Genomic DNA, 25,221 nt, shown 5'->3' with positions numbered 1-25,221 from the left:
TTTTCCTCTTTTTTTTTTTTCTCCTCCCAACTGTTGCAGATATCAATGACTGTGAGAGCAACCCCTGTAAAAATGGTGGCACTTGCATCGATGGCATCAACTCCTACAAATGCATTTGCAGTGATGGATGGGAAGGAACATATTGTGAAACGAGTAAGTTATCCATTCTTCAGCACACAGAAAGATCTCTTGGGAAAACATTGGGAAGGAATGGCTGGTGCTGTCCTGAAGACAAACATGAGCAGTGCCAATAAACTGCTTCAAAGGCCATTGGGGACCAGGTGTCCTCTACTTTCCACCAAGTCAAAGATTTTGTATTATGTTGTAACTAAACCCAAGTTACAAATCTGGACTGGGAGTAGAACCTGGCCCTCCCACGGTTCAGTTTCCTGCTCTATCTTCAGGAAGAAACCCTTTGCATTAGTAGATGCCACTTTAGGAATGGCCAGTCTGCATATCACACCTGTATTTTGTCCATCTCTGGAGCAGAGGAGGAGCAAGCACTCTGCTCCCATCCCCTGCCTAACAGGGGAGTTTATGTAATAGGCCTTTTCACTGCTTGTTTACTGAAACAAGATTACAAACAAAATGAAAACAAACAGCAGGAATGTGTTGAAACATTCTTCATCTCTGTGACAGGGCTTAAAGCTTTAAAATACTGACTTAAGTGTTTAATCCAGGATTGAAACACAGGCCAAAATTAGGGATGGGTTATGCTCCTTTCAAGCACTGTTTGTCAATTCTGTAAACAGCCCTGAGCCGGCTTTCTCTCTTTAACTTATCCAGATATTAATGACTGCAGTAAAAACCCCTGCCACAATGGAGGAACTTGCCGAGACTTGGTCAACGACTTCTTCTGCGAATGTAAAAATGGGTGGAAAGGAAAAACTTGCCACTCCCGTAAGTTCGGCTTTTCCAAAACATAACAGGCGTGCTCTGATTGGCCGCTTGAACTTGCAAAGAGCACCGGTCTTAAGGATGGTTTGGGTTTCTCACAGGCGACAGCCAGTGCGACGAGGCGACGTGCAACAACGGCGGGACGTGTTACGACGAGGGGGACACTTTCAAGTGCATGTGTCCTGCAGGATGGGAAGGAGCCACTTGTAACATAGGTAAATACCCTGCATAATCGCCAGGAAGCAGATGCAGCAGTGGATCTGTGACCTCAGTTTTTCCTCTTGGCTCGCATTCGAGGGCTTTCTAACAACTTAGCGGCGAATGTTGTCTGTGTTCCAGCGAGGAACAGCAGCTGCCTGCCAAACCCCTGCCACAACGGTGGTACCTGTGTGGTCAGCGGGGACTCTTTCACTTGTGTCTGCAAGGAGGGCTGGGAAGGACCCACATGCACTCAGAGTAAGTTGGCTCTGCTTGAACTTTTCCAGAGTGTTGCCTGATGAGAACATGAGCTCATCCTGTCGCCCTCGGAGTCAAGATTGAAACCAGAAGGGAAAGCTTGTTTGATGTAGGCTTTAGCATCACCTGAATCTTTGTTTTTAATGACTTTGTGTGATAAAGCCTTGACCTGGGCATGAGAAAGTTGCAAATCAGCTAAGTGGAGACAGATGTTGTCTTGTTTTCTCCTGCATTCTTTTTCTACGAGCAGCTCTGTCTGCTTCCACTTTTTCTTCCCCCCCCCATTAGATTCTTTACAAGGATCTCTTCCTGTGTACATGTGTTCCATAATGTAGTTAACAAATTTTGTGGTAGAAGCCTGGAATCAATTTAGTAAAGAATTTCAGCATATTTTTCTAAAAGTTGAGCTAAGTATAACTTGGGCATTAGGGGAAGTTTGATCATTCTTTACTGCCAGTAGAGCTGTATTAGCCAAAGCCTGCATGTTTAATGCTGCCTGTCTTTGCTTTGCAGACACAAACGACTGCAGTCCTCATCCTTGGTAAGTTTGCTGTGTTTATCCTTGGCTTTCTTTTTTGTTGTTGTTGTTGTTTTAGAATTCTGGATTCTTTGTAGCAGTTTCTTAATGCCTGCAATGACTTTTCTCTACAGTTACAACAGTGGCACTTGTGTGGATGGAGAGAACTGGTACCGCTGTGAGTGTGCTCCAGGCTTCGCAGGGCCCGACTGCAGGATCAGTAAGTGTTCCAATGGTGCTCCACCTGGATTTTTGTCTCACTTGAATCTTGTTGCAAGACAATCATCTTAATTAGGTTAAGTGGTAGATCAGATGAGCGATAGGTGTCCTGTGCCTTTTCTATTCGTAGCAGATTTGGGGAGGGCAGGAATCACACTGAAAATGAAAGAAATTTTCAAGTCACTCAGCTGGAGCTGAAACTTCTTGGTTCAGAGGAGCAGTCAAAATGCCTTCAGGATAGTTTTCCCAGTTCATATGTGTTTGTGTGACCCAGGCTTCTGCTTGAGATGAAAGTGTGCCAGCCAAAAACCTTGTCAATTAATAATCCACCTCCAAGCCCTGAGGTGATGTATGTGCTTCCCTGTAATTTAATAATAATTACAGGTAGGAGGACACTAACACTTTTTTTAATAACAGCCATGGAAATGGAAGTCTCACAGCAGCAATACAACTGGGAAGGGGTTTAACATTGTCATCAGTTGAAGAATCTAGTGGGGGGCAAAACTGGAGCACATCAGAGGAGAGGAAGTGTGCCTGTGTGAGAAGGAATGTGTCCTTGCCCTTGGAAAGCTCAAGTAGCCACAGGGGTCAGGTTTTGATCTTTGCTAGTGCCACACAGCAGAAATGTCAAAGGACTTGTTTTGAGGTTACACCGGTGCTGCCAGCAGGAATCCATCTCCCAGCAGACGGTAGAAAATGAACATAAAAGCTCCAGTAGGCAAATATATCCTATGTTTGCTTTTTTCTGCCAAAACAAAAGGATGCTATTTCCTCTCCTTCCCATCACAGATATCAACGAGTGCCAGTCCTCGCCCTGCGCCTTTGGAGCGACGTGTGTGGATGAAATTAATGGGTACCGTTGCATTTGCCCCCCGGGTCGCAGTGGTCCAGGATGCCAAGAAGGTATTCCAGATGCCAGAGCTGGTCCTAATGTTTGTAGCAAGACCTGTGTAATTGCATCTTGATGGTTTTGTGGTTCTATGGGGTTGTTTTTTCAGGGCTGTTATCTGTTATTGTTTAAAGCAAATACCTTTATTGAAGAAGCAAACTTAGCGATAAGTTTAGGTGAACTTAGGAAAGGGTTTGGTAGGGTTGGTGTTTGTTTGGATTTTGTTTTTTGGGGGTTTTTTTTCACTTTTTCCCTGTTTTGAGCTTCTAATTCTTGTTCACTCTTCAGTTACAGGAAGGCCTTGCATTACCAGCGTTCGAGTAATGCCAGATGGGGCGAAGTGGGACGACGACTGCAACACCTGCCAGTGTCTGAATGGGAAAGTCACCTGTTCTAAGGTACAGCTGGGCTGTGCTTCGGGTTATCCTGTTCTCTGTCCTCTAACCAGTGGGTTCTTACCAGCATTTCTTCTCTCCTAGGTGTGGTGTGGCCCTCGGCCCTGTGTCCTGCACGGCAAAGGTCACGGCGAGTGCCCCGCCGGCCACGCCTGTGTCCCCGTGCGGGACGACCACTGCTTCACCCACCCGTGTGCCGCCGTGGGCGAGTGCTGGCCCTCCAACCAGCAGCCTGTGAGGACCAAATGCAACTCAGATTCTTACTACCAGGACAACTGTGCCAACATCACCTTCACCTTCAACAAAGAAATGATGTCACCGGTGAGTAGCAGCAGCTCGCTGTGCTGTGGCACCTGTGGATTTGCTTCCCGGAGCTTGGAATGAGTTTTGTCATAGGGAAAAGCACAGTAAAAGGTGGCACTGTCTTTTTATCAAAGCAAACAAATCAGAGAAGGATTAATACAGCCTTCCACCATAAATGCTTTTGTGTCTAGGGAAGAACAAAAGCTGGTTTTGAGGGAATTCCACCTCCTTTTCCCTTGAGAACTCTTACTTCAGGGCAGGAAAAAAAAACAACAAGCAAATCTTATATCTGTGTGTTTATGTGCATATATATTTAAAAAACCCAACACCTTTTTTGTGTCCTCCAGGGCCTTACCACAGAGCATGTTTGCAGTGAATTGAGGAATCTGAATATTCTGAAGAATGTTTCTGTTGAATATTCCATCTACATTACCTGTGAGCCTTCCCACTTGGCAAATAATGAAATCCATGTTGCTATTGTAAGTATTCCTGGAATATTTTTGAATGTCTCAGTAGTAATTAGATATGTGTGCAACATGTGGATTTCATAAAAATCTTAATTCCTGGCTTTGTCAGCACTTCTTGTGGTTTAGTTTCCATCCTGATTTCCCTCTAAGAACAGGGAAGGAATCCTGGTTACATGTGCATACCTGAGAGCTGCCATCTGGGGGCAGCTGTAATAGGGGGATTAAAACATTTCTGTGCTCCATTCTTGCTTTCTGGGGGGGATTTTTGGTCTTTGTAGGGATGGGGACAAAAAATATGCATTATTAGTTTCTGCCCATAGCCAGCCTTTTTGGCTGGATTTTTTTATGTGTTGAAAGCACCAAGAGCCTTAAGTGACTGTGGAAGTTTATAAACAGCAGATTCCCCCATGCATCTGCTGTGGCATTTGGTGTTAACTGTGTGCCTTGTCCTGCAGTCTGCAGAGGATATCGGGGAAGATGAAAACCCCATCAAGGACATCACAGATAAGATCATCGACCTGGTCAGTAAGCGCGACGGGAACAACACCCTCATCGCGGCGGTGGCCGAAGTCAGGGTGCAGCGGCGGCCGGTCAAGAGCAAAACAGGTGAGCTGGTCCTTGTCCCCAGACTCCTGTACCTTTGCCCTGACTAGAACAGCCCTTCCAAGGGAAGTCTGGAGTCTCTGCTCCTTGGCCCTGTTCACTGGGATCTTTTTATTTAAGAAAACCACAAAGGTTTTGAAAACGCTCTAAAGCAGGGACCTAACCTGGTGAAGCGGCTGCCGCTCTCCTTGTGCAGAAATAAGTGAAAAAACAAGGCTTAAGAACTGAGATTGGTTTTCTTTGTAGAAAGCCTGGAGTTGGCCCCCTGGGTTCACAGCAGGACTGACTGCTCTCCTGTCTCTTCCAGATTTCCTGGTGCCGTTGCTGAGCTCGGTCCTGACAGTAGCCTGGATCTGTTGCCTGGTCACCGTGTTTTACTGGTGCATCCGGAAGCGCCGAAAGCAGAGCAGCCACACTCACACGGCCTCTGACGACAACACCACCAACAACGTGAGGGAGCAGCTGAACCAGATCAAAAACCCCATTGAGAAACACGGAGCAAACACTGTCCCCATTAAAGACTACGAAAACAAAAACTCCAAAATCGCCAAAATAAGGACACACAACTCCGAGGTGGAGGAGGATGACATGGACAAGCACCAGCAGAAGGCCCGATTTGCCAAGCAGCCAGCCTACACTTTGGTAGACAGAGATGAAAAGCCCCCCAACAGCACCCCTACAAAACACCCAAACTGGACAAATAAACAGGACAACAGAGACTTGGAAAGTGCACAAAGCCTAAATCGGATGGAGTACATCGTATAGCAGACGGTGGGGTGCTGCCATGCAGGGCCTTTAAGTATCATTATAAAGGCACTCAAGAGCTTGTAGTTCTTAAACTGTTGTGTAATATTTGAGTCTAAGGCTATTATTTACTTAGAATCCCTGTGTTAATTTAAGTTTGGACAAGCTGGCTTACACTGGCAATGATAGTTGCTGTGGTTGGCTGGAATACCAAGTGCTGCATTTCACATCTATGCAAAACTAGTCAAAAGTGCCCTCCCGTAAATTCAGCCGCAGCTGATCCATCATGGAAACGTTCCATAAGGTATCACATAGCCTTATTACTCTTCCTTAGTGTTCATTTTTTTTTTCCTTTTTCTGCCAGATGTTCCGATTTATACAGTTTCTTTAGAATAATACATTTTATTTATATTTATTGAATTTGAGTTTTTTGTATATTGGTTTTATGGTGACGTACAACTAGTTCTGTATTTGAAAGTGCCTTTGCAGCTCGGAACCACAGCAACTATCAAAAATAAGTTTATTATTTATTTTTTTATTGTATTTTTGTTGGGGGCGGGTGGGGGGAACTTGTCAGCAGTTGCTGGTAAATGAAGAATTTAAAGAGGAAAATGTGTCAAAAATAGAAGTTTGTATAGATATGTAAATAATTCTTTTTTTATTAATCACTGTGTATATTTGATTTATTAACTTAATAATCAAGAGCCTTAAAATATCATTCCTTTTTATTTATATGTATGTGTTTAGAGTTGAAGGTTTTTGATAGCATTGTAAGCTCGTGGCTTCTTTATTTTGAATTTATTTTCTTGTTACATGTTGCCTATATGCCAAAACTAAGGTGTTCTAAAATAGTTTATTTTTAATAGGATGGGCTTTCATGCCTTGATGCTGGTTTTTGTACAATGTCAAACGTTTGAAACACCTTCCATAGTATCACTTTAAGACTCTTTGTAAGTACTGACTGAGGCAGTTTAGAGAATTAGACTAGAAAATTTTTTTTGCTGCTTTAGACTTGAAAACCGAGTGACAGGCAGATAATCTGCTAAGGAGCAGTTTAAGGGAACAAAACTGAGCTATTACTTTATGTAGATGAAATGTGAGTGGTTGCATGTAATTAAAAATATCAAATTAGCGTGTGAAGTTGGAAACACAGCAATCTTATTTTGTAAATTCTAATTATTTTTTTTCTCACCATGAAATATGTAATACTGAACCACTTGTAGATTTGACTTTTTTTTTGTAATCTACTGCATTTAGGGAGTATTCTAATAAGCTAGTTGTTGAATACTTGAACAGTAGAATGTCCAGTAAGATCACTGTGTAGGTTTGCCATAGATTACACTGCCCGCCTTAACAAGTGAGGAAATCAAAGTGCTATTACGATGTTTAAGATCAAAAGGCTTATAAACATAGTCATCTCGGTGGTTAACCATTGAGATCATGAAGATACCTTGTATTGTGATATTAGTGTTATATGAAAATGCATCTTTGATGTGTTGTTCCTGGCAATAAATCTTGAAAAGTAATATTTATTAAATTTTTTGTATGAAAACATAAAAGAGCGTGGAGATTATTGAGCTTGGAGGTGCTCCCGGCCACTCCGTTGTGCAAATCCAGGGGCAGGTGCTGCTGTAGGTTTTCCAAGACCTGCCCCTGCCTTTGGTGGAGTCAGTTTTTTTGTGAGATGATTACATGTTCCCCTCTGGCTCCCAATGGGATTGAAGGGGTTTGCAAGCAGCATGTCCCTCGTTCTCACTGTCTCTTGGCCAATGTCCCTCTGTGTATTCCCCAGAGGATGATGGTGTGACTGCAATTGTGCAACGAGTTTACTCTGCTCGGGCCAATGAGCTGCCCCCAGATGTAACCAAATCTAAGTAGCTAGGCAAGATCCAAAGTGCTGACCTGGATGGGAAGGGATCCATAGATCCTGCTGATTTCTGATGGGCAAAAAGTGCTTTGTAAAGCATAAAATAAACTCTTAAAGTATTCAACACGACGGCTTTGAATGCTGAACTAATGCTGCCCCTCCCACCCAAAGGGGGTGCCTGGGGAGGTGCAGGGGTTGGCTGGCTCATGGGCTGCTCTGAATTTGGCATATTCTGATGAAGCTGCAAAGTTGTTTTGGGAAGGGGCTAAAAGCTGAGGGAACAATTAACTGTGTAACAAATTAATTGAAAAAGAGTTAAACCAACCCGCTGCAAGGTTAGGCCTTTGCATCCATATTTGTTTGTGGTAAATAAATGGATATTTTCTACAAAGATTGCTGCAATATGAATACAATGAACGCTGACAAAATCTGACACTGAGAAATACTTTGTTATGTACCTTCTTTACAGCTGTCTAAAAAAAATGATAAAATCTAATTAGTGTTACTTTTTCTTTTAAACTCACTTCAGAAGGAGGTTTCCACCGTGGCTGTGCTACCTTGGTGGGGGGGCTGCTCTTACTCTTCCCAATCACATGCCTGGAGCCTTGTCAGTGCAGTGCCTGCTGAATGGGAAGTCAACAAGATTAGCTTCATCTGACCACTTCAATAATTCCCCATCAAACAAATCCCACAAGTATTTATTTCCCTTTGTTCCCTGGCTTCTAAATCTGCAGTAAAGCAAACACGGCGTGTCCAAAAAAAGCCACTTCAAGATGATAGAATCTTCCACCTGCCTGCAAAGTGCAAAGCCAGGCTAGTCCCTGAATGCTTTCCCATGCTTTGAATGTTGCATTAACCATCACCCTGATGTCTGCTGTTCGTGTGGGTCTCAAATTCAGTGACACAGAAACAACCATCTCCTTCCAAATGGCTGAAACACACCTGAATTGGCAGGAATTTGAACCCGCCTTCCATTAAGCAAAAAAATAATTTAAAAAAATAGAGCATTTGCAATTCCTTGGAACCTACATTTGCCAGGCTTCTTCAAAACCTACCGAGGCAAATTCTAATCACAGACTTAATCGTTGCACATAGTGACAAAGCTCTTTAGGTCTCTGAAGACCCAGTGAAAGAAAAACCTGAGTTCCTCAAGCTTCAAAATAAGTCAGAGCCCTGAGCACAGTGTTCATTTATTTACTTCCAGCCTTTCCTGTGCTCCAAAGTGCTCTATGGATCAGGCAGAGGGTTTGTTACTGCAGAGCTCCTCCACACACAACTTGCTTTTCCCACAGATCTCATTTCATTGCTACCTCGTGGCGTTAGAAAATTAGAACTGCACGAGCTGTACAGAGGGAGGGAAGAAAATTCTGTGCAATTGCTGTAATGGTATTTATTAATTAATCCTCATATCTCAATGGTAGCTCCAAAACTTGCACTGGTGAATGTACCACAAAACCAGTCCTCCAGAGGCCAGATCCACCACCACGCTGGGGGCTGGTCTAGAAGTGGTTTCCGTTGCCATGAAAATAAATAGAAACATGAAGTTTAAGGCTTCCCCGTTAGAATACCAAGGCACACTTATTTTTGTGGAAATCATTCTTTGCCAGTTCATACTTTACTACTCAGGGAAGACACATTCTGTCTAGTCAGGAGAAGTTTCCCACTGCTACTGTTTGTTCTTTGGACCCTTCTCCATTTAAGGACTGAAAAATACGTCTTTCCTCAGCTGCCGGTTAGGCACTAAAATAAAATAAATTAAATAAAATAAAATTACTCCCCTTAGCACACTCAGCTTTGCTCTACCTACAGCTAATTGGACGTGCCAGATCTGGGTTTGGTTCAGCTCAAGCACGGCCACATCAAAGCTCTGCACCTCCGCATGGAAAGGGCCCGTCTTACGCAGAGGTAACCGGGAAAGGTGCTGATGGTGCATGTTACATCAGCCTGAATGCCAATATATTCCTGTCACCAGGGGAACACCAGCCTTGGGAACGGCTCCCTCTGCACTGCTAACAGGAGCCAAGGGCAGCCAAGAGCACTGGGACATCTGAAGCCTCAAATGTGAACCAGTTTGGGCCCCAAACACGAGACCTGCACCTTCAAGCCATGGTGCTTTTCCCTTCCACAGACACAGCACCTGCACACCAAGAGTTCAGGTTATTAACCGGCTCCCTGCCAAGCTAGGAAGGTACAAGGTTATGCTCTCGGTGGATCCTCCAGGATTCCTGACTCTGCTCCTTATCCCCAGCCCTGAGGCTGAATGCAGCCCTGCCTCCCCAGCTCTCTGGGGCCCAGAGCACTGCCCCTGCCATCTGCAGAGTCACAAGGCAGAGCCTTCATGGGTTTGGGAGTGCATGCAAAGATGAGAAGTTCTGACAAGGGAAGTACCAAATTCAGCCTTTTCCGCCCCAGAAGATGGAAGTGATTGCGTAACCTCCCCCTCTCCTCCTAAAGGAAGCAAGAATACTTAAGTATATTTAAGATTTTTTTGGCTTCCCCTTTTTTCATGATTATTGTTTGCCCATGCACACAGAGTTTGCCTGCAAAGGTCAGTGACTGCTCCCAAAAGAGGGGAAAACAGGAAAATAACCATGCAACAATTAATTCCAATTTGTGGGGGAGAGGAGGAGGAAAGGGGTGCAGGATCTGAATGGTTCAGCAGCTGCTTCCCCAGCACTGGGGCAGCAGCAGAGCCATGTGGGATCAGACATGGGCGTCAGACCAGAGCTCCAGCCCAGATCTGCCAGGGAGCACCTTCCCTGTGATGTGCAAATTGTTTCAACCAGTTTCTCTACAGGGTGGAGAAATAAATCTCTATTCCTTTTATTCCAGAGCTGTGAGATCATATTAATATTAAAAAGGGGCATGCCCGGCTCTAGAATGAGAGCTTAAGACACTTTTCTTTAAAGATCTGATGCATAAATAAAAAAGATAATTATGGTGGCAGCAAGTAAAGCAGTTATGGAGCTCCAGAGCACCAATTCCTACTACTGTACTACAGGATTTAACTCGGACAGAATGGGAACAAATCACTGAAATCCTCACAAGGTGCACTGTCAGCTCTCACAGGAACAGATCCCCAGCTCTGGAATAATTTATGTGGATAGTAAAGAGGGTAGGACAGTTGTGGTTAATTCCCTGGGCAATTCCCAGGTTACAGCTGACATGCCCTGTGACACTACATCATTTCCACAACTCTTTTAGGATTTCTCAGCAAAAGCCAACACCAAACAAAAGGTCCCCATCTAAAAACGTCACCTTACTGCCACCGTGGAAAGGACAAGGCCACACACTATCAGGTTCCATTTTAATTATCTGGGGGGAAAAAAGGTGGGCAGAAACACTTGAATGAGTTGACTCAAGAATTTGCAGTACAAGTTCCTTACCCAGCTGGCTTTCCCTTGGAAAACTTCCCTCAGTGCTGCCCCAGCCATCAGGATAAGCACATGTGCCTCCCTCTCAGTTCAGCTGCTTTGATATCCCTCTGATGAAAGGCTCCTGTGCTGCTGTTCCCCCAGCCCACATCTTCTCCTTCACACAGGTGAGGGGAAGCCAGTTAGTGCTCATTAGAGGAGAAAAAAAAAAAAAGCACAAAGCAAAGAAGTGAGGAGTGCCTTTTATTAAAGCTAATTTCTGAGGCCAACCCACACTTCCCACTGCTGGCAAAGAGACTCGGCGTTATTGCCTCTGTTTGCTGCAGCCTGTTTGAATACAGAACAAAACCTCTCACTGGTACTGATACAGCCAGGAGATAACTATTCACAACATGCAATCTGGGAAAGTCTGTATTTTACATCTTTCTTATTCCCACTGCAAACAGAAAAATATTTCCTCTGTTATTTTTTTTTTTTAGAAAGAACCCATTTTCCAGTCAAAAACCAATGGGATGAAAATGTCAATTAAATCTCAGCCAAGGCAAGGGAGAAGGAACTCCCTGACCAAATAAATGGCTCCTTAACACCTCACTTGGACAAAACCTTCTGCAGCAAGGAAAGTTTGGGTTCTTACCTGGCAGATAACACCATAATTAACACAAAGCTTAGTGCTCACAATAAGTCTTAGGATGCTTTAAACCTTCCTATGGATCAACACTGGGCAAGGGAGATTTTACATCAGCTGCTTCCTCTTTATAAATGATTACGTAAAAGGCTGGTCTAGCTTTTGATGTGTGTTTAAACACAAAAGTTCACTAAACAAATATTTTTAACTCCTTTGATGTAAAGAATAATGGAAACAATCGTCTGCACCCATAGAAAGTGTTTCTCTAGGAAAGGGCTGTTTCACTATCAGCAAAGAGCACAGACCAAATGAACCAGATGATTCATCAAAAATAAAAACCCACCAAAGCTGGCTGGTTTGAGAGAAAAAACTGAACCAAAGATACTGTTTCTGTGCTTCAGTGGCAGTTTCAGAACAGAAGAGAGCCTTAAACATTCCTTACTTTTAACAGAAAGGTGTGCTTGTGCTGTTCAGAAGCAAACTGGTAACAGAAAGCCACAGCCAAGATTTGGAAACAGCTCAGTTTCCAGCTTCCTTTTTCTCCCTAAACTTGATTAAGGAAATCAGGTTTGTGGTTCAAAAGCATGTCAGACCACACCTCTGCCAGTCCTCTGGGTGCAGCTGATAAAGAAAAAGCAAAGTCTGAGAAGAGACCCTGGGCTTAAAATAAAGAGATAACAGACATGACAGTGACACAGCCTGAGTGTCCCAGCACCACCCAAAGCACCCACCAGGTTTGCAAAAGGGAAGCTATTACAGAAGTCCTGTTGCACAGACAACAGAAACAACAGTTTTGAGCAGCAACACCACCTAAAATCCAGAAATGACCATCGATTCAAAGCTCTTTCCCTGAATAACTGCATTTCTGAGAGGATCCAAGACACGACTTTTTCAAGGAATGAAGCTCTAAATACAGAGCCTCGAACCCAGTGAGTCAGTGAGGGCAGCAGAAATGGTGCAACTTGGCACTTGTGAGAAAGTTTGATGTATCCAAGCCCCCTATAATGTATGGCATTCCTTTGTAAGGGTGCAGGCAGGTATCTTATCCAGTTAAGATTACAAATAAATTGTAATTATAAGGTTAAACCACATTTAATAACGTTAGGAGATAATAAAAACTGTATGTGGTTGCCCTCTGGTTTCTGACACTTGAGTTATCTATGCTAAAACCTTAATATAAACTATCCAACTATTTTAATTACTCTTATTTTTCTGATAAATACTTCATTAAATGTCCTTATACCTCTCTCAAATCCATCAAAAAGGTGCTTTTTACTCCCTTCCTGGCCCAGTATCTCCAGTCCATAAAAAAGACAACAGTAAACATACCTCAAGCTCTTCTTCCTCCAAACCAGGTTTTTGGCAGCCTTGGTTATGCTGTTACTAGGAAAGATCTCTTAGCAGAGCCTGAAGCTGGGTAAGGATTAGCAACCTGACTGCAAAGCACCGAGAAACATCACACAAACGGCTGAAAGAAAAAAGAGAACACGTCCTCTAGACAGATGCAGAATCTTTCTCTCTTTACAGCAAGAGCAGACATTATTTCTTGTAGAAGGAAGCTGTACAATCAACAGTGCCTTGCTGTCAGCTGCTGAGCTGCCAGCTCCCATGAGGACCGGTGTTACACCACCAGCTCTAATGCTCATGGATGTGAATCATCTTCTTAACCCCAATGAGGAGATCCACAGTCCTAAGGAAATGGCAGTGAGATTTTTCTAAATGGCTTCAGATAAAATCACAGAATCGTAGAATATGCTGAGTGGAAAGGGATCCACAAGGATCATCAAAGACAGCCCCAAGAATCCCACTCTGTGCCTGAGAGCATTGTCCAAACGCTTCCTGAACTCAGACAGGGGGCCATGAACACTTCTCTGGGGAGCCTGTTCCAGTGCCCAACCACCCTCTGGGGGAAGAACCTTCTCTTAACACTCATCCTAAACCTCCCCTGATAGAGTTTCATGCCACTCCCTGGTCCCCACAGAGCAGAGATCAGTGCCTGTCCCTCCTCTTCCCTCACGAGGAAGTTATAACTGCAGTGAGGTCTCCCCTCATCTCCTCCTCACCAAGTGCCCTCAGCCGCCCCTCACACGACTTCCCCTCAAGGCCCTTCCCCGCCATCATGACCCTCCTTTGGACACTCTCTAATAGCTTAATATCTTTTTATATATTGTAGCACCCCAAACTGGCACAATATTCAAGGTGAGGCCACCCCAGAGCAGAGCAGAGCAGGACAATCCCCTCCTTGCCCAGTGATGCTCTGCCTGATGCCCCCCAGGACACGGTTGCCCCTCCTGACTGCCAGGGCACTGCTGACTCAGTGTCCGTGGTCACGCTCATTTGAAGAGAATTACGAAAGAAAATTGCTCATAAATTTATTTTACACACTTATAAAAGGCAGATATGAAATAAAGTTACGTTTCCTTAGCTCATTAGCATATAAATTTAAAAAGCAGCATGAAAAGGCACCGTGCAATGAAAAATGACCTCTGTCTTAAAGTAAGAACTAACTGGGGTATCACTAACACATGAAAACCACAATGTTGTCCTTGCATTAAACAGGGCCTGATTTTGAAAAATAAATGCATGTCCATATGTTTATGTCTGAACTTCACCCCAGAGCAATGTTTGCACACCCAGGTGTAACTATATAAATCTAACTACATAAACCCAACCTTCACTTTTCCAAAGACTGAATGCATGATCACTTGTACCCACAACGTGGGCTAGAAATAAATGTTCATATCAAAACTCCACAAGCAGAAAACTGCAGTTATTTTGAAACCTGGCTGAAAAGGTGGGCCTCAAATTATCAGCTATTAATTCTGGTTAAAGGTTTTTTTGAAATAAGCTCAATTTGCCTTACTGATGTACAGATCATGTGAATAAACCATGAACTTTCTAGCACAAAGGATAAATTTTTAGTAAAATAAACTATGTGTTCAGAAACAAGCAAAACACTGAATAACTGCAGCTGCTAACAGACCAGGAAAGGGGTTTTATTGTGCTGCCATCAGCTGATACGACTTTCTAAAAACACTGAAACATACCCAGAACTAAAATTTTGCTTAGTAAATATTGAGATTTTTGTTTCTATAAATATGACACTGGTTCATGCAATATTAATATCTAACTTGTAAAGACTTCAAAGGATTATCCTCATTATGGTTCCAAATGACTAACATACTTAGTTAACTAAAACTTCTTAAAATGTCTTCTCTAATTTTGATTTCATATTTTTATGATTTTCCATAATCTTGAATTGCTTCCTACTTTTTGCTTACACACAGATTTGGGTGACCACTTGTGCCACCAAGGTAATACTCCAGATTCTATGACTTCTTAAGCCTTCGAAGTTTTAACTTCCTGAGACCATTTTCAGCTTCTTTTTTTCTTTTTTGGGGAAGCTTCTCTGAAGACACAGCTTGCAGTTCCAGACTCGGTGATGGCATCGCAGGCAATCCCTCAGTGGCTGTGCTTGGCTCATGTTGGCTTGTCTGCACTCTACTGTTCCTCACAGAAAGAGGCTGAGAGGGTTCTTTTGTCCAAGTCAATGATTGCTTGTCAGCTGCAGTCTTTGCCCTGTCTTGCTTAGAAAACAACCTGGAATTACGGGGGGTCTTCTCCCCCAGGAATGGACCCAAACAATCAGCATTGCACTTACTCATTTCTGGATGGACAGAAATTAAAGGAGTCCCTTCAGAGGACACTTTTTTGCATTGCTCTAACTTCTCCTCTGAACCACAGCTCTTTAGTTGAGCCTGTGTTTTGGTCACTTTTTGACTTTGTTTTGGACCCAGCAGTGCTGACTCAGAGCTGCAAGGAGGGTTCTCACTTAGAAGACTCGACTCCAACCACTCCAGAGCGTGAGGTTTTTGCTGGCTGCTAACATCATCTGCCTGTCTCTGATTAACATAATTTTCCAGCTCTAAAACAGGAAGCTCCAAGCTGCTCCCAGCTGTATTTGTGCAGTCCTTCAGCAGGCCTGGGCTGCGACGTCTCACATCAGAGCGAGGGCTGAGAGCAGTTTGACAGTCGCTCTTTCTGTTCTCTGCCTGCGAGTCCACCGAGCCAAGATACACTTTCTTGGAGCCCTTGCTGATTTGAGGTTGGCTTGCACTGCTCTTCCTTGTTTTTGTCCTTTTCACACTGCAATGAAAAAGGAATTTTGTTTTTTAAATTAAAAAAAAAAAAGAATCTTTGCTGCCTCACTTTGCCCCTCTTCCAAACCCTGGAACATCACTAGGGCCACCCTCTTTCTGAACATGGGAAAAACCCCTGTATATCATCTTGACAAGCAGCAATGTTTGTCTAGTGTGCATAATATCAAGTGTTATCCATCTGATTTTCCACTGCACTAGGGGAGAACCCTATTTATTAATGACTAAGCCATGAAGGAGTGAGTTCACATTCTATTCCAAGAGGCAGAACTGGATTCATTACAGATGTTAAAGGTCAACACAGCATAAGTATATTGAATTCCTTCCTGAACTGGCTTGATAAAATAGCATTTCATAAGTGCCTAAATGATTCCAAACCATTCCCATACATCCACATGCATAATGTATAGCTACAGGACAGAGGGGGCTGGCAGGGAGAGGCACTGAGTGTGTCTCTGTGTGAGAGCTTCTAATCTCTATTTTAGAATGTTCCTCTGGAATTTTTCCCAGGCCATTTCAAAGCGTTACTTCGGAGTTAACCACTGCTCATCTGGTATCAAGGTCGCTCATCTGGGAAGGACTCAGTTAATGCAAGTAGATGATATTCTAAAAGGAATTATACAGGAAAATGGGATCACAAGGGACCTGATGGAGTGTCAGTACATAAGCACCCCTTGGCAGTGTGTTACCCACAAACCCAGATTTCACACAGGCCATAAGATCAACTTTAAGCCCAAGCACTGAGGCTGCATTTTGAGTCTAAAAATGTCACTTTAACTGTGACCAATGGTCCAGTTTCTCAAAATGAACAAAACAATACATCTGCAAAGTGTTTTTCACCAGATTCAAGCATCACATATTTATTTTGGCTCAGAGCTTCATTCAAGGAAAAAAACAGCCTGTTTTGATTCTGCCCAGTGCTATGTGAGATATCTATGTGGGTTGTAAGAGCTTTCTGCATGCTGTAAAAACTGCAACAATCATTTTATGTGCTTATCCCCACTAGAGTAGTAGTCTCTTGGTAATTTAAAACAATCTTTTGTAAAACAGTTTGTATTATTTGAAATTTTATTACATAGGCTAGATCCTACCAACCCAAATTTTACCCATTATAAATTCAAAAGCTTAGAAAGAATAGTGACATACATTCTTTTCAGGATGTCTTGCTTTATTTGTTCATTCAGACTGATCTTAAGCTCCTTGTTCTCAGTAGATTCAGTAAAATATTCAGATGCCCCACTGGAAAGTTCTTCTTTCTGCTCCAAAAGAAAACACAGGTTTAAAACATGACACATCAAGCCATGATTATTCAACAGAAAACTCCACTTCTAATACTAAGACTTACAGCTGTTCTTTATTATTTTGATCTGAGCGGTCTAAGAGAAACAATTATTTTTAATCTTTTAATATTTGGGAGTCTAGTCAGCTCCCTCCCCTTTCAGACTCCCGACCAACATATTTCATATGCTAAAATACACCACAAACAAACAGGACTGCAATGTAAAGGATGGAGCTTTCCAAACCAGCCTGAGGAAACTGCTGGCAAATATTTGACATCTTTGTGGCTCAAACTGTGACAAATGCCAGGAATCTCTCTTGCAGACAGGAGCATGTTTGTCAGTCAGATTTTTTTCTGAAGAGACTGACTGGCGCAGCGGTCTCTACGCTTATTCTCCGAGGAATTCCCAGAGCTTTCCATACTTAGGAAAAACACACAGAGTGGTATTCGCTCCCTGAAGAAGGCAAGGGTTAAAACTTTTAATTCTAACATTTAAACTCCCAGATTGTAGTGGTTGGCCACTACAGGACAACAGGGGAATTCTTTCTGGTCTCAGCTAACAGCAGCACCATGGTTTTACATAATACGAGGTTGGGGCGAGCGGGAGGGAAGGAAAATGCTCTTTTTCTTCAAGCTGTGAGCATTTCCTTTCACAATGAAACAATCTCCATCAGAGAAGGGCCATTTGCTGACTTCACTATTAACTACCACATACTCCAAAAAAGTATTATCTCCCAGGCTATGGAGGAGAGGGGAAAAAAAAGTGGTAAAGGCAAGAAGAGAAGAGGCTTTGTGCATCTCCTTGGCTTTGACAGCACTTTTCTCCATCAGCCTGAATGAAGCAGCCTCTGACAGGGGCTCAGCAAACACAGGGAGGGCTTATTTAGCCCATTCCTTGCTCTGTGCCATGAAAAGAACACACTGGAACCAGGTGGTATGGAAGAACCCGTGGAGGCACAAAGCCAAAGCCCGTACACCACTCCTGCCTGGAAAATGCCTCAAGGAACCTGTCACTTAGGGGAGATTAAGCCCTGCCCATTTTTATTTCTGTTTTAAAGGAGATGGGGGAAACCTCCATGCTCTTTCCAGAAGAAATAGCCAGTGAAAACAGCTTCCTCTTTTGTAAACAGGAGGGTAGTCAGGCAAACAAATAAAGCCATTTCGGCACTTAAACTACAGCTGTTCCGAGGTTCCTTTCAGAGGCAAATCACGAAAATGTGTGTGTGTGTATTGAGAGCTGCATCAAGTACTGTCCACTAATGGTGCAAGGAGTGTGTTTACAGCAGGCAGAAAACGCATGGGACTTACCTGCAACGTGATTTCAACCCCAGAAATCAAGCTTAACTAGTTTAATCTGAGGCATTAATTGCTGCTTCTATTCTTGTTACAGGTAGATTCCCCTAATTTGACTAAATACGTTTTTGTACTTTGTAAACTATTAAAGACTGGAATATTATTAAGATACTCAAGAGTTTTGCTAATTTTAAGACAGACTGCAAAGCCTGAAGAAACTATTCTGATTTCCAGTAACAGTCACACAACTTGGACTGAAGGCTCTTGCACAATCCTCCTGCATCAAAGCAGCTGGAGAGCACTGACACTTGGCCAGGGAGCAGGAGCCCAGGCAGAAGCATTTGAGTTTCTGCTGTAAGGTGAATTCTGTTAAACCTTCTCCAGTCCTCAACTCCAGTCCTCAACTGTGCCAGGATCCCCAGCCCACTAAGGGAATCCTTGCACATGTGGAAAGTGGCACTTGCTCCAAAGCCCAGGGGAGAACTGGGGGCAATTCCTGTCCACGCTCACTCCTGCAGATCAGCAACAAACCTCAGATCTAACTTGTATCTGATCTGAAGCAGAGTGGGAAGAGCAGACCCTGGAGACAGGCAAAGGTGACCAAGTCATGTCACCTGTGAGTTAAGTCAGGCTGGAGTGAACACTCCAGAGGTGAAGGACTAACACATTCCCTCACCATGCTATCATCAACCTTTTGTTTTGCTTTCAAATACCTTATCGCACAGAGCGGTGACAGAAAAGGGTTAAGGCATCAAAAAAAATTAAAAATCAGAATGATTTATATGTGAAACACTTCTGAACATGCCCTCTAAGTACAGTAGATTTTCCCCTCGGAACCACACCCTGTAAGTGCTGTATTTTGAGAGCTGAACAATTAACATAAGGCATATGAGTCAGTCTTTGAAAGACTCTGTGGGAACCAGAGAGCCTTTTGCTATTAGGAGTGATGTAAACTCCCTAAGGCTGGAATAAGTCCACAATAGAAGGCAGAGAGAGTCATAAATAACAACAATGGGCACTCCATATACTACTAAGACACTCAGCCATTATTGGTGATACTTCCTTTATTTTCTTTATTAGACTTAATAATTTTAGTTAATTAAAAAAAGAAAAAATCTCTCTCTGTTTTGGGAATACTATTTATTTCCTATGGGAACTTCAGGACTTGTTAAAGAAATAAAAAAAAGCTAATCTGCTCTCATCCTGTCTAGTAATCCCAAATTCCTTTTAGGCAGTGAAATAATTAAAGAAAAATATTCCAGGCATAAAAGGGAGGACAGCAGAAGCAGACATCATATAAACAATGACACCATGACAGAGAAAAACGTCAAAGCACCGCCAGACTTGCGACTCGACTCTGAAAGAGCTGCAGGGAGTGGGATTGCTGCTAACAAATTAAAACCACATTTCTTGGCAAATTGTTAAAGACAGACATATTTACATTTGTATAGAGACTGGGTGGGCACAAAAGATTAAAATGCTTCTCTAGCCCTTGAACTGCCAAGTTCTATTAGAAATATGTGCTCTTAAAACCCCGGGGTAAGCTCACTCCTTTTTGTCACTAAAACTGGGCAGAGAAGGGCCTGCAGAAGTGAGGCTGACCAAGTCTTACCAGCCATCCTGCTCATAACACTGGCCTCCCCAAACCTGATTTTTAAAATCCTTAGCACTTATCCAAAGAGAAGTCTGGGAGGAAAAACCCTGTATCGAGACCTAGAGAGAAATACGTCTGTTAGGCACACACAACATACTTCAGTTAAGGTTTATCAAATTGAAAATTCTTTTTCTTTTTTTTTTTTGGCTATCTCACTCAACTTACTACTCACTCACATTGAAAAAGAAATTCTCAAAAATGTAAAAGGGGTCACTGCCATCTCCAGCTCTCTCCAGGGCAGCTGAATTCAGCATTAAATACCTGTTAAAGAACTCCTCATGGATGGGCACTTGTGAGGAACCCTCACAACTCACTACCCTGAAGAAGAGTGAAAGGTTTTGGCCTTTTCAGCCTGACAATAAACTCATACAAATACTGATTATTTTTTTTTTCCAGTCTAAGGCTGGGTTGAAAGAAAACCTTCCAAACTGAACAATGCTGCCCCCCTTTCCTGCCTTCTCATTTGGTGTCATACTTTCTAGTTGTCTCTTACTCTTCTCAGTGGCACACACTTCTGTACCAATGAAGTAACACTAAGGGATAAATAAATTTAATGTCTGGTTAACCAAAAAAAAACCCCAAAACAAACTACACTGTTTTTAAAATGCACTTATCAATGTGGCTCATCAAAAATACTCGGTAGAAAACATCAATGGGTTCAAGAAATCAAATTTTGTATCAGAGTGGCAAATGGGAGGGGACTATAAATGTAATAATGTAGACAAAATTATGAACTGAAGTATTATCCCAGGTACACACAGTAAAACTAAAATCAGTGAAATTAATAAGACAGAAAGCCTTATTTAGGGGAGCTTTATGTAAGCTGGCAATTGCATGATTTCTTTAATGCCACTCTAAGCCATAGCCAGAGCTCACCCATCAAAGATAACCTTTAGGTTTCAGAGGTGTCCTAAGAGATGACTGGCAGATCAGAGAGGTCAGACAGGACTCCTGCCAATCTGATAAGCAAAAAAGGGCTCCTAAAGCAAGTGAGGAGGCTTGTGAGTGAAGGATGAATCAGATACTCTAATCTAACTGATAAAAAAGTGACAGAGACAGGACTTTGGGTCTCGTCTCCTGCCCTCTCCCATCCCACATGAAGGAAAAGCTTCCCACAGTTTCACAATGCAAATTTTTTGCATTTCCAATGTAGTGATGCATCTGTCCTGGCAGATGAACTGCAACCACATCATAAAACATTCACACAAGTTTTCCAAGTACAGAAATGGATCCTATTTTGAACCTGAAATCCAGTTCTTTGATCGGACTTGCGGAATATTGCTCTGCATTTTAAAGTTGACCGTCCTGCTCTAAATGTCAGTAAGTTCCAGTAAAAACCATGAAGGATCATTCCATGTTACACACTGGAGTACTTAGTTTTTTTTCTTTGAAATAGGTATTTTTAAGGAATGCTGGTGGTTTTCAAAAATTCTCCAATTTCAATCTTGAAAAGAATGTAACAAGCAGAGCAAACTGCATTTCTCTGGAGGAGCAGAACTATTCAGCTTACCCATGGCCTAGCATAGAAAGCAAAATCAAACTCCTGGATCCGTGCAGTCCTCATTATCCTCTACCAGATTTCATTTTAATTAAGTTTTTGCTTGTCTGCACTGTTTAGTCCAAGGGTTGGCCCCATCTGTTACAAGCCCCTGTGATACACATTCCACTTTCTCAACCTCCAAGGTGTGAACCCAAGTTTCTCACTTGATACATAAGTCCTGGCAACTCCAAACATTCCAAAGGTCCCCAAAGCATCATCAGATTAGCTCAAAGCATGTGACTTCTATGAGGAAAATGCCTCCTTCCTTTTGAAGTATTTGGTTCAGATTTTAATTGTGTATTACATACAGCAGGAATCCCACACTACCCTGAATGTAAGAAATTCAGAGTTCTCTAGATTTGCATTTGAGCAGTTGCAAGAGAATAGAAGATAGAAAAATTCCTGCTGTAAATGGCATAGAACAAACAAAATCTGATACTCCACAAAACCTAAAGCTGCAGGGGGGGCCTTTTTAAAAAATCAGACCTATCTGTATCACAGAGAGCAAAAACACCCATCCCACTTTCTAAAGGCACAGAGGGTGCTCCCGAAACAACCAATTTATTTACATACCAAGGAGCACGTGACACATGCTGTGTGCATTTGCTTGAAGGCAAGAAGTGCTAAAATTAATGTTAAGTAATTGAGCTATTAATCATTCTGATTTTATATGCTGATGCTACAAGACTCAGATTCTATCTTCAGAGAAAGTGTCCCCTGATAAGAAACGGAGGAACAGACAACAGCTTTTCAACCAAAATAACTTCTCTCAGTGACACTGAAGAGAAATCTAAAGCATATTAATGGTGCAATTTTATTTTTTTAAAAGAAAATCAATGTCTCATAGGCAGGCAACTTAACTGAATTGAACTTTGCATTTGCCTTTCCAGATATAGTAAGGGTTATATGACATAAGGGTTATATGACATAAGAGAATACTACCTAGAGTACATGATGTACACAGGAACATGATTCATATATTTCAAACTTCATTACTGACAGAAAAAAAATCTGGAAAAAATGTACAAATTTTAAAAACAAATATCTTTTTATGCAATGACAGTGTGCAATAACACAGGTCTTAGAATGAATAACTAATGCTCTTGATCTTGCTGGTTATACAGAAGCAAAATAGATAAAACAGGCAGAACTGCACAGCTCAGGAGACAAATAATGTTCAATAATTTAATGTTTTAACTTGGTTTCCAAAACAAACACCACTACCACCACTACCCCAAAGACCCTCAAGATTTCTGAGGTGATCTGTCCCTCCAAATAACTTAAATCACTACAAATGTTCAAAAATCCTGCCATAAACCTTACCATCATATATTTCAGCTTCCTAGTTAGTCAAGTTATGACCTTCCTCTTAGTTCTAAGAGGTTTCTGCTGAAGGTTGAGGAACAGATTGCTCTTTAAAACAATTAAAAAAAAATTCTCTCGAATATTCTTTGTTCAACAGGAACATAATGAATTATTATCAAAGCCTGGAGTATTTTAAACCTTTCCAAGTCCTACAGCCATCACAGTCTTGCAGATGCAGTACAGCTAAATAAACCCTTTAGCTCACTGCAGCTTTAAACACCATCCCTGCCAGCCTTGCCCCTGCCCCTCTGTCCTCTCCAAGTCTGCAGGGGAAGGAGCATCACTCAGTGCAAAGCACAGAATCAGCTCAAATCCACATGAACCACCAGCTTAAAGCTGTGACAGCAAGAGACTGAGAGGGGGGAGGAAAATGAGGGAGGTGGAAGGATGATGACAGATGATAATATCTTAAATAACCACAAGGCTTTGACAAATGAGGCCTTGTGAACGCAGCTAAGTAGTTGCATTTAAATCAACTGGAGCACTCATATAAGCAGCAACTACCAAAATCAGGCAAAGATTACTCAATTTGTCCCTGCTTTTTGAAGATTGCTTCATATGGAAATCATTTCATGTGCTTAATCTTTTATACTGCAGCTACAAGGACCATCTGTATTCCTGCTCTCCTTCACCTGGATTTTGCATAATGAGGTACATAATCTTTTATTGAAGATGTATTCCACTTACTTGTTGGCTTTAAGACAATGAGTATTACTTTTTATTTCATTCCATATATACTCTAATATTCTGTCTGCTTTTCCAATAAATAATGCTACAGAACAAAGGTTTGCAAATCAATTCCTTGCAGCAATATCTTGGCCTTTTTCCCTGTGATCACACAGTTAATTCACTCAGCAGTTGTTGAGCACTGCAATTGCTCTTTTCAGTAGGAATACTGTGCATTTATCAACAGATGATTTTCATTTACAGCCCTAATGCCCCTCTACCCAGCTCTGGGAGGTTTCTCTGAAACTCTCCACAGCCTTCTCCAGCCTTGGCTAATTGAAATAATTGTGTCAGACTTCATTCCATCATCTGTCCACTTCTCTGGCTCATTAGCACAGCAAACAGCAGACAGCCCTTAGACTTCTGCCATGCAGAAAATACATCAGTTTGGAAGCTATAAGAAGAAACTCAGGCAAGTTCAGACAAATCTCACTGAGGCAATTCACAGCATCACCACTCTCAGGTATCCTCCCTCCCCTTCTGCAGGAGGTTCCTGCCCCGCTGCACAGTTGGCAGAGGGAGCACACACATGCCCCAGCTGCTCCCACCTGAATTCAGGGCACCAGCTTAAAATCCAGGGAAGTTTGGTGTGCATGAATCCACAGGACTGTGACACACAGCAAGATGAGATGCAGGCACACAGCCCTTTTGGCAAAGCCTGCTGCAGGAGTGGTAATCTCCAAGGAGAGGCAGACAGCTGGGACAAAAGGGAATACTGTAAAGCTGCTGTAGCTTCTTTATGAGCGAGTGGAAGAGTTCAGGATCATTACTTTGAGGTGCAGTTTCTCAAAGAGAGCAGCCTGGTGATTCAAGATAATTCAAAGCTACACTGACAGTGAAAGGGAAGTCTCACCCTTACCCAGCACATGGTCCTGCCAAGGATCAACACCGAAGGGATCAACACCGCAGGGACCGGCTGAAAGCGAGCCAGGCAAACAACAGCAAAAAAACCCAAACAAAACTCCCCTTGTTTTCAGAGGGATTAGTGAATGAACCTATTAACCTATTTCCCCACACCTGCCAGTACTGACAGACACTGAGGACAAGAATGCCTGGGGAAGAGGAGAGAAGGCAGGAGGGACTGCATGTTTCACTATCATCAGTCTTGCAGCAGCTTGAGTAGAACATGAGGGATGAGTAAAAAAAAACATGACAGAAGTTTGAAGTGTCAAAAGTGAAAACTCACCAAACCAATTCTTTGCCTGTTCCACTCTGTGGTATTTGGGTAGAGTTCATGTGCAGTTTCCCCTCTCTACCTTTTCAAAAAATGGAATAAACCCTGTTTATAGTTACCAAACTACAGCTTAATACTGTTTTCCTCTGTGTTTCCTATAATGACTGAAAAGAACTCAGAATATTATCTGAAATCACAAGGAAACACTTATAAAAGTTAAAAGGATAATGACATAAAAAGACCAGCAACAAGACAAATATTACAACAAGTGTAACATTAATGTGTGTTGTGGATGTTTTTTCCAAACCAGGGTGACTACCAGCTGCTACCTAAAGTGATGGTCCTGTGCTCCCCTCATCCAAATCCTCTCTGTGTGCTCCTCCAACATTTTTTTGCATCACAATTGGCAGCTGTGTGGGTACAGGATGAGTTGGTTCACTGAAGTGACAAGATGGAAAACTAATCCTCCAATAAAAACCAGAGGAACTGCACAAATAAATAATTTTCTGCTAGACCCAGTCAATGAACTAATTCATTCTCCACTGAAGAGTCACTTGGTCCATTGTAACCAGAAAGGAAAGGAATATGGAGCTGGAACTGGAGGGGATGTGGACTGACCTTTTCAGTAGTAGCCCACCACTACAGCAGCTTCACTGTGATATTTTAGAGACACACAC

General features: G+C 42.5%; 2 protein-coding genes across 14 annotated transcripts in view; one reads left to right on the top strand and one right to left on the bottom strand.

Annotated features, from left to right (window-relative positions):
* JAG1 (jagged canonical Notch ligand 1) overlaps positions 1-7,049 on the top strand; it is a 35,487-nt gene extending 28,438 nt beyond the window's left edge. The window contains exons 15-26 of the mRNA XM_064647519.1: positions 40-153; positions 787-900; positions 999-1,112; positions 1,237-1,353; positions 1,867-1,894; positions 2,005-2,090; positions 2,879-2,992; positions 3,267-3,376; positions 3,458-3,694; positions 4,024-4,155; positions 4,599-4,749; positions 5,054-7,049. Of these exons, the coding sequence (XP_064503589.1) occupies positions 40-153; positions 787-900; positions 999-1,112; positions 1,237-1,353; positions 1,867-1,894; positions 2,005-2,090; positions 2,879-2,992; positions 3,267-3,376; positions 3,458-3,694; positions 4,024-4,155; positions 4,599-4,749; positions 5,054-5,511 (1,775 nt within the window). The 3' untranslated portion in view covers positions 5,512-7,049. The remainder of the gene's footprint in view (positions 1-39; positions 154-786; positions 901-998; positions 1,113-1,236; positions 1,354-1,866; positions 1,895-2,004; positions 2,091-2,878; positions 2,993-3,266; positions 3,377-3,457; positions 3,695-4,023; positions 4,156-4,598; positions 4,750-5,053) is intronic.
* Positions 7,050-7,853: 804 nt separating this feature from the next.
* SLX4IP (SLX4 interacting protein) overlaps positions 7,854-25,221 on the bottom strand; it is a 75,537-nt gene continuing 58,169 nt past the window's right edge. For 8 of the 13 annotated variants that reach the window (XM_064647537.1, XM_064647540.1, XM_064647542.1 and 5 more), the window contains 2 exons: positions 16,660-16,769; positions 13,709-15,502 (listed from right to left, as the gene is read on the bottom strand). In XM_064647537.1, coding sequence (XP_064503607.1) covers positions 14,686-15,502; positions 16,660-16,769 — 927 coding nt within the window. In that variant the 3' untranslated portion in view covers positions 13,709-14,685. Of the gene's footprint in view, positions 7,981-10,743; positions 12,825-13,708; positions 15,503-16,659; positions 16,770-25,221 lie in introns of those variants that run through there. The other 5 variants (XR_010428869.1, XR_010428868.1, XR_010428870.1 and 2 more) reach the window with 5 other exon arrangements.

The sequence above is a fragment of the Pseudopipra pipra genome, chromosome 3, assembly GCF_036250125.1.
Source record: "Pseudopipra pipra isolate bDixPip1 chromosome 3, bDixPip1.hap1, whole genome shotgun sequence".
NCBI lineage: Eukaryota > Metazoa > Chordata > Aves > Passeriformes > Pipridae > Pseudopipra > Pseudopipra pipra.
The sequence above is the reverse complement of the archived record's forward strand: the minus strand, read 5'-3'. Positions and strand labels throughout refer to the sequence as shown.